Genomic DNA, 13,838 nt, shown 5'->3' on the forward strand with positions numbered 1-13,838 from the left:
TAGTTCAGAAATGGAAATGACCCAGGTGAGACCATTGTGGGTTGAATTCAGTGTTTGAGGTTAATTAAGAAATTAAGGCTCGTAGACCTAACTAGAAAAACTTGTCCAGAAGTCTTTGTGCCATTTATCTTTTGGCCATTCATTGAGGTTTTGTTTTTGGCAAATTGTAACCTCTTCAGCTCAAACATAGATTGATATGTTTGCAAGAAGACCCCTCTTTAGACCAAATGGACTGACAAAGGGTATTCCTGCTGGGATTCTTACACAGAGCTTCTCATTGACATTTTCTTATTATTACAGTTCTCACAACTAACATTAGATTTATTTCCCTCTTGAGCGAATATTGACTTGTTCTTTGTTATTATTTGCTTTTCTGTGATCCGTTCCAATGGTTGTTTTCTGTATTCTTAGACATTTTTCTAACATTGGTTTCTATTTTTAAATAATTTGACTTTGTATCTGTTCCCCTCTTCAATAAACCTTTTTGTTTATACTCTGTTCTTCTGAACACTCTGGAAAAACTTGTTTTACTCAGAGTTTCACATGAACATTCATTGATTTTGTCCCTAAATAAATGTCAGTTATTTGGCATTTGTTTTTAATAATAAATAATAATAATAATAATAACACATTTTATTGAAACTACCTTTCAAAAGACTCAAAGTCACTGTAAGAACAAGATAAAACAACAAGATGAATGACCACACTGACCACATTAATCTCCACAATGCTATTATTTTGAGAGCACCTGTTTTAATTGATGATACAGTTACACAGAACCAGATGCATGCATGCCATTGCCGTTGGTTTCCTATTGCCATAATACACCTGATGGTAAATTATGAACACAACTATGCATCAAATGTTGGCTCCAAAAAAGAAACTGTAGATCCATCCAACTGACCTAATGTGTTATTGGCAAGAAGAGTTTGATTGAAACATACCCAAAATATTATAGATCACCAAATATTGCATCCAAGCATTCCTCTACTATTGCTATTTTTCCCTAAATTGAATTAAATTGTGTCAGTGACTGCAAAGCAATATATTGTAGCATATCTAATTTAAAGGATTTTATAAAATGGCTGCAGTCCATAAACTTTTCTTTACTTTTTGGGCACTGCGTGACCTTTCTGACTTTTGCTTTTCATCTTGTTTTCTCAGATGGATTTATGTCACCTTTTATCCATAGACGCCTACATGATTTCAGTGGCACTGCTTAATGGACATCCAGGCCTCAGCACTTAAGCAACGGGCCGGGATATCTCCAGTTGTACTTGGCCTAACAGAAGTGTCCTGACCTAAGCTGTGATGACAGATGCCATGTCATCCTGTGTATCCGCAGGGAGAGTCTCCGAGCACCAGCATCCAGCTAGACTTCGGGGACGGAATCAAGATCACATACTCTAACCTGAGCCGGACCGACGACGGCATCAAGCACATCTACAGAAAGACTGGGATTTACCGTGTGATAGCTACTGCAGAAAACAACCTGGGATCTGACAGCAGCGCACTTTTTTTGCACATCACCAGTACGTGGATAAGTAGCGTCATTACTCATTCCTGCAGCAGAGCATATAGCATGAAGCCTCTTCGCTTTTCTGGATAGTCACATTTTGACACTGGCAAATATCATGTCAGTCATACTCCTAATACTTTTATGCATATCAGGCTTGTTGAACGTGCAAAAGCACACACTTTGAGCTGCAGTGTACATCATCTGTGATGAATTCAATACTCAGTGTTTACTACTTAAATTAATCTAATGCATGTATGGATATCTGCATGTGTTTTGCTACTGCCTCAGGTCCAGTGGATCGTGTGTATCTCTCCGCTCCCATTGTGGCCATCAGGGAGAAAGCAGCTAATCTCACGGCAGTAGTTTGGCCAAGCCACACAAGAACTCTGACCTTCTTTTGGTGGTTTGAAAACAGCTCCGAGGTGAGGGAGCATCACCTCCTCCCACTACTGTTTTCAGTCTTCGTCTTTGTCCAGCTTACTGTCATTGTTTCCACTCTCCCACTCCTCTTCTGCTGTCCTTGCACCACCGTATTAATTTAAAACCGCAAACCTACGGAGCTTTTCCACAAATACTGTAAATCTTGGGCTTGTGCCCCCCCCTTTTTCGTGGAAGATCGAGCTCAAATGGATCCGACTTTTTTATCCCGTTGATTATATTCACTGAAACAACTATTCATTATACGGCGAGTCAAGGGCTGCATACATGTAGTATTTATTCAGCATTTTCTTGAGAAATTCTGTTTGTTTTTTTTTCTTTTCTTTTGAAATTCAGCCCATTATAACTCTGGAAGGAAGCATCTCGCACATGTTTCTCAGAGAGGGAGAAAACAAGGTCACGGTCCAGGTTGCTTGTGGAAGCAGCGTATTGGAAGACTCAAAAGTTATAACTGTTAAAGGTGAGTGGAAAAGACAGACTTCAAAGCACTTTATAGGTACATGAATATGCAATATGTTACTGTCGGAGAGGAGGGGAAGTGATGCCTCACGGTCAGCACTGCTAGCTGTGCCTAATGTATGTCAGTGTAGACCTATCTAATGAATAAAATGTCACGCTATGCGAACATAAAATCTGGAAGAGCAATTAACTTCAAGGCGTATGTTCCCAAATGAAAATAGACAAATCTGCACATCATATTAATCAAAAACTAAACTAGAAGTAGCGTTCATGTTCTAATACATACTACTTCACCCCTTTTTTCCAGAGTTCTTCAGGTCACTGCTGTTGTCGTTTTCACCAGCTCTTGACGAACACAATCCTGACATCCCCGAGTGGAGGGAGGACATAGGCCGTGTGGTGCGGACAGCTCTGTCACAGGTACATCAAGTCCCAACAGATCCTTCCTGAAACCAACATTGGAACCCCATTACTTTCAGGGTCATTACTATTTTAAAACCCTGTGCAATAATAACCACACAGCCATGAAGTTCTGTCCTCCATGAGCCTTTTTTTTTGAGGTGATCTGTGATGACAGGTCACTAGTGTGAATAACTAGTGTGAATTAGAGGCGATGTCAGCCACTCTTGCTGTGGAGAAACACGGGATATTGCTATATTTTGGTCTCGAACTTAAATTAAGCTCCTTAATGGAGTTAAACCTGTCATTCGTGTCCCAGCAGGTGCCCGGGGTTTCTGAGAGTCAGCTGATGGTGTCTCTGTACCCTGGACTTCCGACCACAGCTGAGCTTTTTATTCTGTCTGATGAGCAAATGTCAAGTGAGCACAAGAAAAGAAGCGAGGAGGCTTTGGATACAGTAAGAGACGCGACTTGTGGAAATTTTTTCATTTGAACATTTCTGGTAATAAAAAAAGCAAACCGTCAACATTAATAGCAAACATATCAGCTCCGGTGTAATTTGTTCCTACATATCAGTATATTGTCTTAAACTTTAGGGCAGCAGCTTTACTTCAAGCTCCCCCTCTATGATCATATCTCTTAGGGTGAGCCTAGTCACCCTACATAGGTAGCTCAATTTAGCTGCTTGTATCTGTGATTTAATTTTGTTGGTCACATTCTAGAAAAAAGAAATACATGCATGTTATTCACTTGAACATAGGAAAAAAGGTCTTACTTTGACCCAAATCCAGGTAGGCAAAAATCATGAAATTAAGATTCAACAAGCTTTCATTTTGAACAAAAACTTCAACAACAACAGTTTGCTGTTTGAACTATTAAAATGTTGGCCCAATGGTGAGCTAAAAAGATTCCAATAGGACACAGTAAGAACAGCATGGCAACAAAATTATCTGAAATGGAGCAAAAGAAACTCCTGCTGTTTAAAAACTGGGACAAGTAATTGTTGATTGAGGACAGGTGTTCTGATTTAGATGGGAAACAGACGTGGACTGCCGAAAATGAAATAAAGAAAACTGAGGACACTTACTGGCTGGGAAAATGGCACAGGATGATCATAATTCTTAAAAAAAAAAACAGACAAGAAAACAAAAAAGTTCTTGAAACAGGAAATCTAATACAAAATAGGTAGAGAAGGAGAAAAGGAGAAAATAGACTAAAGGGAAAATCCTGAAACTAACACAAACAGTACTGTAAACAAACATCTAAATCTAAATGTGCAATAAATAATGAACCAGGAAATAAAAACACAAAGAGGCAAAAATCAAATTAAAGAAACGACAAAGAAATGATCAAAATAGACACTTCAATGAAAAATTAAGTTCTAACACCAAAACATCATAACAGACTTAATTAGCTTTGTAAATCAGTCTGGCAAGTTCTCTTTTTCTCATGGTGACACTTTTGGAGCAGTCTGTGCTCAAAAACGTTTTTTTTTTCACCCATTTGAAAAAGAAACTCCTCCCTGGACATTTCTGTTCTGCATTGTGCCTGGAAACTGAAAGGAGAATAGCCATTAACATGTCCCATTTTCATGCATTGCCAGACTCTCCTTTATGCAACATTTAGCCAGTTAGTCGAGAGGGTTGGTAGGTGTCTGGGGGACTGAACCATCCTTATTATTTTTGGTAAGGATAGAACTGTACACTGGAAATGTTTTGTCTGATGTAGCATATTAGCTTACCTTGGGCTGCACAAGAGAGCCATTCAAAAAGTAAGCAAATCAAGTCTAATAAAGAATATCCTCTCCAGATTGTTATTTCAGCATTGCATTTCTAAGTTTTTTGCTCTTTAGTGTCATTATTATTTTAAGAGTCAAATGATTGCAATGAGAAATCTGGATTGTGTCTGATAACATTCTTGGTGTTATCTTTTCTAAACAGATATCACATATTTTTGTCACTGCCCTGAACCAAGGCCTGGTCCATTTTGAGCTAAAAGCAAATATTCACATTGTCGTGTCCATGACTCAGCAAACCTTGGGTAAGTCCTGCTGCAACATTAGGTCACTGTTTCTACAAACCACTCTAGTTTTACATTTCTATTGTTTTTGCCAACAGATAACAGATTCAAACCTGTTAACATAATTTTGCAATTTTCAAAGACTCTTTGAACTGTTTGACCCAAGGTTTTATCTATAGTTAAAACTTCAAGTACAGTTTATCACAGGACTTAAACATTGTTCAGAGTGTCAGTTTTTTTTTTTTTTTTTAACCTGAAGCTGTGGTACAGTAGCTGTTTGAAATTAGTCAATCGATGAGGTGATTGACAAGGAGGGCATTAGGTATGCGCCAAGGAAATCTGCAGGGTCATCGGGTCATTAACATATTGCACAAATGTGTCGATCAACCCTACGTGGCTTTACCCTTTTCATCCACCGATGGATCTGTCTTCATTTGTGTCTGCACACAAAGGTCTGGGTTGCCTTTAAAATGATCCTGAAAGGTCAAACACTTCATCGTCTTCTATCAGTGGGAGAGAAAGATGGGTGGTGAGGAGAAATGCTTTGAATATTGCACCTCAGCATGCATAAGCTGCTGCACCATGACGGTCCCCAGGGAGAGACCAGGGTTGTCCTGAAGGTTTCGTTTAACACCTTCAGAGGATAACATGCAAAGTCCAATTCTTTAAATTGCAGCTATGGTGGTTACATGGGATTGAGTAATAAAAGTAATCCCTCTGGAAGACAAACAACCATAAGTGAAAGGGAAAATGTTTAAACATTATATATTACTTGTACTTTTGGACTCTGGCTTTTGGCTCCTAATAGTTAAATTCATGTTCATGACTAAAATTGCACAAATTTGTAAGAAAAAAAAATAGTCTAAGAACAGTGGCTTGGAGACGTTAAATGCCAGTACGCTATGAAAGAATTTTAAAAGTGCTCTGATGCAAGTCCAAGTCCAGTCTGCTTGTAATTATCTACCATGGTAAATTACCTCTTAGAGCAAAAACTGAAAGATGTCATTTTCAACTTTGTTCAGAAAACATTTTGTACTAACAATGGTCATAAAAAGTCAATAAAAATAATAATAAAAAAAACTTTAAAAAGAAAATTGTGCAATTTTATATTCGCACATTCGGAATAATTGAGTACAGCTGCAGGGTGAAGTTGCGTACTTTTTGTCATACTTTTATCAGAGCCTACAGATGCAGATGAACCTTCAACCTCTGAATACGGCATTCACTTTATGTCTTTAACAAAGCTGTGGTTCTGTGGCTACAAATACTTTTTTCCATCAGAAATGTCTTTTAAAATTAATTATATGCAGTATAGGTTTTATGGTTCCTGACTGTGTCGATATTTATATGACGGATTCGAATGTGCTTGTGTTTCAGCACCACTGGTGGATTCAAACTCAATTCACAGTGGGCCCGCAATGCTAATGCTGATCAGCGTGGTCTTTGTTGGTATAGCTGCATTTTTTATCTACAAATTCAAAAGGTTTGTCCGCCCGCATCCAAAACGACGCTCTAGTCTATTCTAGAACCTAATCTTTTAAATGAAACGGCTAAAAAAAAAATCTTTGCTGGTGTACTGTCTCTTTCAGGAAAATTCCTTGGATCCATGTGGAGACTGAAGACCCCCATGAGAAGGATCCAGAGGTGATAAGCACAGTAGGTCAAAACGATGCCATGTCCAAGGTCAAGCTAAGCGAGTTTCCATCTCAGAAAGAACTCATGGAGAAAGAGCTGGAAGGCAGAAGCAGAGGTAATCAGTTTCAAACCTTCACTATTTGCAGTTTTGTGCAGCACACTGTACTTAAGCACCATTGGAAGAAATACCGAGATCAGTTTTTGCTTCAGTTTAAAATATATTCAAATGATGAATGTCATAAAATAAACACATAATACTGTATAACATAATATATAGTTGGGGAAGTAGTATCATTCCACTCCAGCTTTACTTATAAAGCACTTTACATTGCCAGAAGGACCAAAGTTCTGTATGGAATAGTTTAAAAAATTACAAAATGCCAATATTTTGGAGATCTAGTAAATCATCTTAGAAGAGATATAGCTGCTAATGAGTCATTTCCAAAGTAGTATTCTGAAACACTACAGTGTAAATAACAAACCTCATTTTGATCTATCCTAAATGAGTTTCAAAGACTACATTTCAGAATCTAGGGTATGACGGTTGTTACTCCGTCGTTTTTGTTCAGGCAAAATTAAATACAGACTAATAATATCTGTGAACTACTGTGATCCATTAATCCATTAAAACAGGATTTAAGGGATGACTGTCACTGCAAGAGACTGATACCGATTAGCATTTTATTGCCCCCAAAATACACCACTTTGCATTTGAATGCATGTTAACAGCATTTGGTGAAGCCTGAAGCAGCTGCATTGTATCAGTCTCACTTAAATGACTCCTGTTAGAGTGATTCCAGCGTGCCCTGTATTGAAGTGCAGCACACGTCCGAGGAGCTGGAACATCTTTATCACCACGGTGTGTCATATTTTTGCAAATTGCCCCCCAAGAGCACAGCCACAGCATCTGCAAAGAAACCCAGATATCACTGTGACAAGTTAACTTTTTGATTGCTTCGCGTGACATCTTCTGTGAAGCCTTCGAGATGGAAACTACTCAGTCCCTACACACTGAGTGTGGACTGCTTGACAAAAGTAGCATTGCAGTGCTTCTGACACAGACATGTGGGCTGCAGGCCTTTTTTTGTGATCAGTCAGCACTTTGGGCTGTTCTTCATTTCTCAGCTGTTTCCACCTTTTCAAGTCATTGCTGATCTAAGACAAATTAACTCATTTTAGGGTCACTAACAAAAGTGTTTATTTGCCAAAGAGCAGTAGAGCAGTGGACCTTCAGGTTTTGGAATTGGCAGATCAAATTCATTTGGGCCCCTCTGTTTAGAGGTGTTATTTATTTTCATCAGTTTGGATTTAGTTGTCTTTATTCTGAATTTGTTTATACAAACCACACTGTACTATATAAATATATAGTAATATATGTTGTCATGCAATAGTTGATGTAAAACATTTTGTAATCTTGTGCATAAATTACCAAGTTTGACATTTTGAAGTCTCCGGAGGGGGAAGAAAAATAAGTGGTTTTATATTTAAGTAAGTCAAATCAACTTAGATTTATTTGAATATCACATTTTAGCAAGAGGACAATTTGGGATTCAGTGTGTTTATAGCTTTTTTAAGGGCTGGTATTAGCATGTGTCCTTATAAAAGTAGAGCGCGCTCATTCACTCATGGCATTAACATTTCTCCAGATACTTTACATCTAAATATTCAAGTAGTCATCTGACAGATAGCACTGTCAGCAAAATGTAATCAAGGTTCTACTTTTAAATACTTTAAATGTTAACTCTAAAGAGATTTACCAAAATCACATTTTTGTTTGTTATTTCAGTTTCAAAACTCTTAATCATCTTAAATATGTAAAAGACACGATATGAGGAAGATGCTGGAATAGTTACAACCAAATGAAAATGAATAGATAGAAAAATATAATAAATTCACCACTACCCTTAAAATCTCCACCAGAGTGAAACCATCTGATGGTTTGTTGGCAGCTGGAAGCTGCATGATGCATCTTAATCACACTCATATCTATAATAAATGGAGTAAGCAACCTCAGATAGCATTTTCATCATTTTAAATGACCAACCGCAGTGTGGTTTTTAAGAACACAGCTTATATAATTTATGTTATATATTTTCTAAGTGGGAGATGACCAAATACTCTGTTGCTTGAGGGTAGTCATGTCACATCAGTGGGTGGTTCTTTAATGATTGTCTTCAAATTGCTAAACTATTTCAGAATAAAGTGTCACATAGTGTCCTCCAAAGGTGGTCTAAGGAAAAACCCTCTCTAAAGCTATTTTAATGTTCAAGTGCTACTCGGATAGGACTAGATTGTTCAGAGCAAACACTGGTGTGAAGAGAGTCTGTTTGCTGATTATAGTCCAAATTACATTTCAAGCTATAATTTGAATATCTTAGTAGTTGTCAGTGCAGTTTGAACAAAAAGCAGCACATTTTAAGTTATTATTATAATTATTTTTTTATGTGAATAGGAATTATTTGATTTGTGCTGAGGCAAAACGACCAAAATGACACCTCATAAACCTTGGTATTAAACTTGGTCCTTAAAAGAAATAGCCCAATACATTTTCTCTACCTTGTGGTGGATTTTGATCTATGTGAAAAGGCTTTCTGCCAAAGGCCTGCAGGGTAGCAAGGACCAAAAAGATAAACAATGAGGCAAAAAGAAAAAACCTATCAGATGCACCTCAATAAGTATTTGTTTTGCCTATTTGCATATCAAGGTGCCCAACAATATTGATGCACATCATAGCTAGATAATGATGTTGAAGTTAGTGTGTATTAAATTAAATTGGATATTTTAGTGTTTTGCAAGGAGTCTGGAATGTATTAATTATTTCTCGTTTGGTTGTGAGTGGGCCAGCGGAAAGAGAGGTAAACAATTCAATGTCCTGTCAAAAAATGTTTAGAACACACCCAATGGACCTTACCAAGCTCTGCCCACAACCGACCCGCGTGACCGCAAGTCTCACAAGCAAAGCCTCGTGGCGTTGTTTCCATGTAAACATGACTGGATTAGTGCATCATTTCTACCGGATTTTCACAATATATCAGCTACTACAATGGACAGAGAAACTAACTAATAAAATGTTTAGTGTATGTCAGATACAGACACATTGCATATTGATCTGTTTAGCTAACGTAAGACTGTGTAGCAGACAGGCTTCGAGGTGTAGAAGTTGTATCAGTGCTGCCATTATGCTGTACTTAGCTAACGGGAAGCTAACGGTGTGTTTGTGAGACGGCCGCTCATGTGACCACGTAGAATGGGCATCAGCCAATGAAAAGCGGCTCCTCTGGTAAGGTCCATTGCAATAACACCTAAACTTGTTTAGGATCGAGCTACAGTTATTTAAGACAACATACATACTAAACCTGAATTTACTTGTTTTATTTTTAAACTGTTAAATGTCTTCTCTGAATATAAGGATGGAAGTAAACAATTTTCAAATCAGGATTAGTTCCTGTTCAAGTGAACTGTTTTTATAAATTTTTGAAAATTGCTCAAATCTATTCTTCAAAACTGCTCCAAAACTGACTTCAGTTCATACATTTGAGTTATTCTTAGTGCTCTTGTTAAAAAGTTAAAAACTCATAGGTAGAAAAATGGTAAACAATGTAGTAGCTAAAGAGCATTCCCAACCCAGAAGCTGTTAGAGACTGAAACCAAAGCAAAGTAAACATTAGGCTTACATTCATCATGCTTGTGGGAACATAACTCTAAATGAATTATGGCATTGCTCTGTAACTGCAAGCTGCAACAAAAATGAGTTATTGCCGCTTCAGCAGCAATTAACTTGTGTAATCAACAACAGCCTAATACATTTATAATTACATAAATTGGTCAGAAATGATTTGAAATGACTAAGATGAAGCATAAAAAGGCATCAGAGAAATTATTGCACCGACTCTATAAATGACATCATCAGTAAAATTTACGTGTCTCATTAGATTTGAACTCACTTACGTGGGCAGTATAACATTGACTATGTGTAGCCATAAACAAATGATATACAGCTTTTGTTCTGCCGCTTATAAGAGTAATAGCAAAGGTGAAGGATTCCTTTTGTGTGTCTTCTCCCTCATGGACACAAAACTATTATAATTTGTTAGATTACATGTAGTCATTAGTGTTATAAGACATTTAATTTTTACATTTAAATTGTAATTTTTTATTTATGCTTTAGAGAGGCCATTTGTGTGATGGCCCCCATAATTTATTCTTCTGAAAGACAATTGAAAACCTACAAAATGCTCATATTTTCTAAATTAAAAGGCACACATTGCTTCACAATGCAATGTGAAGCATTGTGATGATTTTCAATGCACAAAGTCAAATTTATTTTATACGTATATATATGTTGCATATATATGATACATGCAGCATTTTTATAACAATTGAAGGTAACTCAGTTACTTGATTGTGCTATAAAATGGCACTATGTGCCTGGAAAATGCATGATACTCCCCGTTTAATTAACTTGTAACAGAAAATGGTTTTGTTGATGCAATGTTAGACAGAGTTTTTCATGCAGTACATGTAAACATCTGGTTTAATCTCCGAGCCATGTTAAAACACACATTTGCTTACCTGACAAACTCCACACACCCGCACAAACGTCTGAATGGCCCAGCTGTTGATCCCTCTCTCTCTCTCTCTCTCTCTCTCGAGACTTCTGTTGTGGCAGCGTACTGTGGGGCATGCTCCATCTCACAGTCTTTGCTGCTCTTCCCCTTTAAGCCAAGACTTGTTTCATACTCTTAGGGCAGAAAGTGTTTTCAACAGATAACACTGTTTGTTGGTGGCAGAGGAGGGGGACGCCACTTTTCAATTTAGTAAATCTCACCCACTGTCGTTGCACCACTGGGTCTTTCAAGAAAGTATGGACGCCCAACCCCTCTGCCTCTTTTAAAGTCTACATATTAACTAGGCATACTTTCAATAAAAGGGCCTTCTTTTATGTTCTTAAGTCTAAGACAGACTATGTTTCTTTAGTGAGCTATCCATCTGTCCATCCGTCCATCATCATCTTCCACTTATCTGAGGTCAGGAAATCCTGAGGCGTTCCTGAGCCAGATAACCTAGTTCCTCCTGCGTGTTCTGGGTCTTCTTGTGGGTCTCCTCCTGGTGGGACGTCCCCAAAACACCTCACTAAGGAGACGTCTACGGGCCATCCTAACCAGATGCCACCTCACCTGGCTCCTCTCAGTGTGGAGGAGCAGCAGCTCTACTCTGAGCCCCTTCCAGATGACTGAATTTTTCACCTCCTCTATAAGGGAGACCCATGATATTCTATGGAGAAAACTCATTTTAAAACAAACGGCAACAATGCTACGAAAATGTTTTTCTTACTTAAGTTGCAATTAGGCATGAAATATTATGAAAATCTAATATTAATATTACATTTTCAGAAACATGTTTATTTTAGATTAAAATCAAGTCATTATTAACTATAAAATGGTATCTGAGGGTCATGTAGATAAAGCCAGAGGACAATTTGTAAAATAATTGTGATATCAAAGCAATCTAATGGTTCTGAACTTTCGACATGTGTGTTTTATGTTCACAGGAGGATTTGGGAGAAATATGGAGAGAATTGTGACAAGGGAATTTCCTAATTGTACTAACGTCTAATACATGAGTAAGTACTGTGTGTTGTGTTTTGATTGTGCTTAGTTTGCTTTGTTAGAATATACATATATATATATATATTTTTTTTTTCCCATTTACGTCATGCTGATAGCTGCAATTGTTCAAAGTCATTTTTTACTTCTCTGGATAGGGTACGTAGTTTGCAGTGTCTCAATTGTATCAATTATTTGCTCTGAAGGTGTCCAGCTGCTGAAATCAGTCCAGATGGTCCTAAAACTGCCATAGTGGTCACTATAAACGTTTTATAAATGGCTTGAAAATATTGTCCAGATTTTAAAATATTGGTCTGAGTTTATTATATCTAAATGATTCTTCTTTAAAGTTATCGACAGTCGCTAAAGTAAAATATGAAAATATTAAAAGTATGTTTTAGAAAACATTGGGATCCATTCACTGGCCACTTTATTAAGTAGCAGTTGTCTCTACCACATCTAGATGTAATTGGCTGAGCCACTGTTTCCGCTAACAACCCGTCAAACTGATCCACATAATAAAGTGGTCAGAGAATGTTATGTGGATTTCTACATGAAATAAATATGTGTATAATGTTCTGTAGGTTACCTTGCTTCATTTGGACCTACCTAAGACATTGGACTCAAAATGAAATAATCTTTTTTTTATATATATATACAAGAGTTGGTAATATTATTTCTTTTTTTGGTTAGTATGTTCCAATACTGCACACAACTGAACCAGTATGTAAAGTGTTAACTGTATCTTGCCTCAAAGCTACGATTACTACACTCGGTGAAATTTTGGAGCATAAATGTGTTTCTACCTTTCTAGTAACAGAAGATTTTCTGTTGTAAATATCATCAAGATGTGTACAAATGTCCAAATCTGATTCTTGTGAATGCTCAAAGGACAGAAACAAGTTGTGGTTTTGCTCTGTGAGATATTAACGGTGCTTTCAAAGACTGTTTCTCAGATGTTGGAAGTCTGTCCTTATTAAATTTGGGATTGTTGATACCTTGTACATAGAGGGGGGAAAGAAAGTGATACAGTAGCGTAAAGTCACTAAACAGTCTTGTGTTTCCATCTGCTTCAGCTCTACAAGCTCTATGATCACTTTGTTTACTTTATCTACAACAGCATGCCCCAATTAGCTGTGAACAAAGACTATGTTGGGGTGTGTTTGTGTGTACTGTATATATGTTTATGGTGATTTTAAATCTTCCTTGACACATTAAACAAATTATTAAACATGTTTGGTCTAAAGGTCCAGTAGTGCAGTTGCTCAAAAGTTATGCATGACATATCTAGTATTGTATCCTTTTGTCAATTAAAAGGACATTGTCATGTTTTAAGTTACATTTCTTACTGTGAACAAGTTAACATTACAAAACTGTTGAAAATAAATGTATTTTTATATGTTTTTTATTATTATTATTTTTCTATTTCGCATGTTCCTGCAGTATGTGTTCGGTAGGCGTATGTGTGCAAATACATTGCTTAGACTATGTCTATGATGTCGTGACATAATCCTGACAAAAATAGTTCAAGAAGCTGTGTTCTTGCAAACCTTGCCCCAGTCTTATCTGGATAACTGGTGCCTTGTAACAGGCAGTGTATCAGCCTCAACATACTGCTCTTAATGATCTCACAGAGTCTCTGAAGTCAGCTTTAATGGGGAGAGGTGTGATAACAGCCACATGAAGATTCCCATCTGACATTTAGACTGGGCTCCATTTTACCTCTTTCGCTCAGTTAGTCTGGTACAGATGGTTTCTGTTTT

General features: G+C 37.3%; 1 protein-coding gene across 2 annotated transcripts in view; it reads left to right on the top strand.

Annotated features, from left to right (window-relative positions):
* The window catches only part of sorcs3b (sortilin related VPS10 domain containing receptor 3b), a 61,384-nt gene extending 47,905 nt beyond the window's left edge, over window positions 1-13,479 (top strand). The window contains exons 19-27 of one of the 2 annotated variants that reach the window (XM_032553630.1): window positions 1,346-1,532; window positions 1,808-1,941; window positions 2,294-2,417; window positions 2,724-2,836; window positions 3,135-3,272; window positions 4,756-4,855; window positions 6,212-6,317; window positions 6,424-6,584; window positions 12,021-13,479. In XM_032553630.1, coding sequence (XP_032409521.1) covers window positions 1,346-1,532; window positions 1,808-1,941; window positions 2,294-2,417; window positions 2,724-2,836; window positions 3,135-3,272; window positions 4,756-4,855; window positions 6,212-6,317; window positions 6,424-6,584; window positions 12,021-12,085 — 1,128 coding nt within the window. In that variant the 3' untranslated portion in view covers window positions 12,086-13,479. The remainder of the gene's footprint in view (window positions 1-1,345; window positions 1,533-1,807; window positions 1,942-2,293; window positions 2,418-2,723; window positions 2,837-3,134; window positions 3,273-4,755; window positions 4,856-6,211; window positions 6,318-6,423; window positions 6,585-12,020) is intronic. The other variant, XM_032553631.1, reaches the window with a different exon arrangement.
* Window positions 13,480-13,838: the final 359 nt, after the last annotated feature.

This window comes from Xiphophorus hellerii, chromosome 22 (assembly GCF_003331165.1).
Source record: "Xiphophorus hellerii strain 12219 chromosome 22, Xiphophorus_hellerii-4.1, whole genome shotgun sequence".
Taxonomy (NCBI): Eukaryota; Metazoa; Chordata; class Actinopteri; order Cyprinodontiformes; family Poeciliidae; genus Xiphophorus; species Xiphophorus hellerii.